At 36.4% G+C, this 2,389-nt stretch overlaps 1 protein-coding gene across 1 annotated transcript in view; it reads right to left on the bottom strand.

Moving 5' to 3' along the window:
* Positions 1 to 1,131: 1,131 nt before the first annotated feature.
* Positions 1,132 to 2,389, bottom strand: part of PI4K2B (phosphatidylinositol 4-kinase type 2 beta) — a 16,495-nt gene continuing 15,237 nt past the window's right edge. The window contains exon 9 of the mRNA XM_010083919.1: positions 1,132 to 1,834. Coding sequence (XP_010082221.1) covers positions 1,661 to 1,834 — 174 coding nt within the window. The 3' untranslated portion in view covers positions 1,132 to 1,660. The remainder of the gene's footprint in view (positions 1,835 to 2,389) is intronic.

Genomic DNA, 2,389 nt, shown 5'->3' with positions numbered 1-2,389 from the left:
CGGCGGGAGCCCACAGGCGCGCAGCAGCCGCACGGCCAAGAGAGGATTTCGGAGCGGTGAGGGGTAAGGGGTTGGTACCAGGGCGGCATGGGTAAAACACACCAAAACCAGGGGCTACTTACTGCGGAACAAATAAGACACCCGAGCCTAAAACCCGTGCATTTTAGACTGCGACATTTATTTTCTTCAGTAGGCGTGTCTGGTACATAAACACCATCTTCCATTCTTGTTATAAACTGTTTGGCTAAAAGCAATCTCGGAAAGGCTACAGAGATGGTCATTTCAGTCTTAATTTGAACTCCACCCTATAGGGAGTTTTACAGTTAAGGCTTAAATGTTTCAGTGAATCATACGAATTGCTGACATGCTACATTAATATTGACATCCACTCAAAATTATATAAAATACAAGCATTTTATTTTTTGAATTCAACAGTATTGCTTAGAATTACAAAATACAGCAATGTCTGAAATACTGAAGGTTTCATAAGAGCAGCATTTTTTCTCCCACGCCCAGTCCAGAAAATTACTAAACAAAAATATTTACCGTGTTACATAAGCCACAGATTTAGGAACATGACCATCAAGTCTTAAACCACATAACTGAAAAATAAATGAAAACAGCAACTGGCAGATGAACATGACACTGCCAAGGACAGGATAAGAAGTCTCTGTGCTCTATATGTTATAGCTTTTTTTTTTTTTTTTTCCCAGTCAAAAAATACCACTGTGTTTAGATATAAATTTAGAAGGCAGGCTGGCTTTGTGATGAACACATCAGTGCTTCTGTCGTTAATGGTGCAGAATCACTTTGGTGACTACTGATGAACATATTTATACGCATATGGCAAAACAAACCTGTAACAACACAGTGCAATTCTTTCGTTGTAATGGAGCTATAAAGAAATAGCACAATTTTCCATACATGTGCTTGAATATACAAGTTCTAAAAGCTACAGGTGAAATTACAACCTTTGAAACATACACTCAGTTTATTTTGTCACAGCAGGAACTGTGTGTACTTACTCAGGTTGAATTTTCCCGTAATTCAACTATTTAACTACTTTTGGTCCCCACGTGCAAAAAACCTACTTGGAGCATTTTTCCCTTCTCCCTTTCTTTCACTTGTTTGTCAAGAACAGATTGATTTTATTTCTTTTTAGTGCATGACTTTTCAAGTAACTAGCCTATGAAAATCTACAAAGAGCTTAAAATATCAAGAAGAAAATCCAAGGAAAAGCATTTGCACAAAGATAACATCCTACACTTTTTTTTTTTTTAAAGACCATGTAAAAAAGAAATGGATAACGTATAGGTTCTGACATTTATATTAAACAAAAAGAATTCCTGTTTTTTTCAAAAGTAGTTTCTCAGCATATGCAAATTGTGTATTTTTGCTTATTCAGAATACATTAATTTAGCCTATAAAAATACAATATGGACAAGTTCTTCTTATTCCCTGACATAAGGATTCACAATTTTGACACAAAAATTGTAAACTTTTATTACATTCAAAATACATTTCTTAAGTCTTTAGAATTTAAGTTCTGAGGTGTCGGCAGTCAGAGCTCTTGGTATACAGCAGAAGTACGTTATTGCAGTGCCTTTACACAGGAGTAGCTTTCTAAAGAGAAACTTACTCTTCCCACGTATTTTTGTTGCTACCAGGAGGAAAAGAAAGGCTTCCTGCTATGAAAGGTCTGTGTAAACGCATTACTCAGATGAACAATTCGGCCCTGACTTCCAGTGCTACTTCGCTCCACAATCACACGTGGCATCTGAACAAGCTGAATGGGACTTTTTTCATCCTTTAATGCCTGAGTAAGGTTTAGTATCTAAAACAGTAAAAGCAGGTCAGGTGAGGGCACGCAAATAAAACTGTGGCTAACAGGCTTATAAATTTAGATGCCATCCTTAAATAAATTCTGTAAAGGACTGCGCTGTCAAACAAATTATTTTAAAAATATACTCTATTGCCAGTAGAAATATTTTATTTATCTGGTAACATTGACACCCTACTGCTATCCAACTACCCTTCTGTTCTTTTCTTCAACATTTCACGCAATCCTCTCCAAATTTTTGGAAAATGTTAGAGATAAAAATGTAAGAGCATTTTATATTTAGCACGTCTTTTAAGAGCATTGCACCTCTAATGAAAAAAACCTACAAGAAAGCAATCAACATGTATTTAGCATAGGATCTACCAGGAGCTTAGCTACAAGTAATTTGCACATGAGAAGATATGAAGCCATATCATTAACCCATGCCAAACTCTGTGCTAAAATCCAAATTCATCCCTCAGATCCTAGGAGTCTGTAATTTTCCTTCCTAAACTTCAGTGCACTCATTAACTGCCCTGATAATTTACTCCATGTTCAATGCTATCCTGC

Source organism: Pterocles gutturalis, unplaced genomic scaffold (genome assembly GCF_000699245.1).
Source record: "Pterocles gutturalis isolate BGI_N339 unplaced genomic scaffold, ASM69924v1 scaffold16545, whole genome shotgun sequence".
NCBI classification, from domain to species: domain Eukaryota; kingdom Metazoa; phylum Chordata; class Aves; order Pterocliformes; family Pteroclidae; genus Pterocles; species Pterocles gutturalis.
This window is presented reverse-complemented; position numbering and strand designations above follow the sequence as displayed.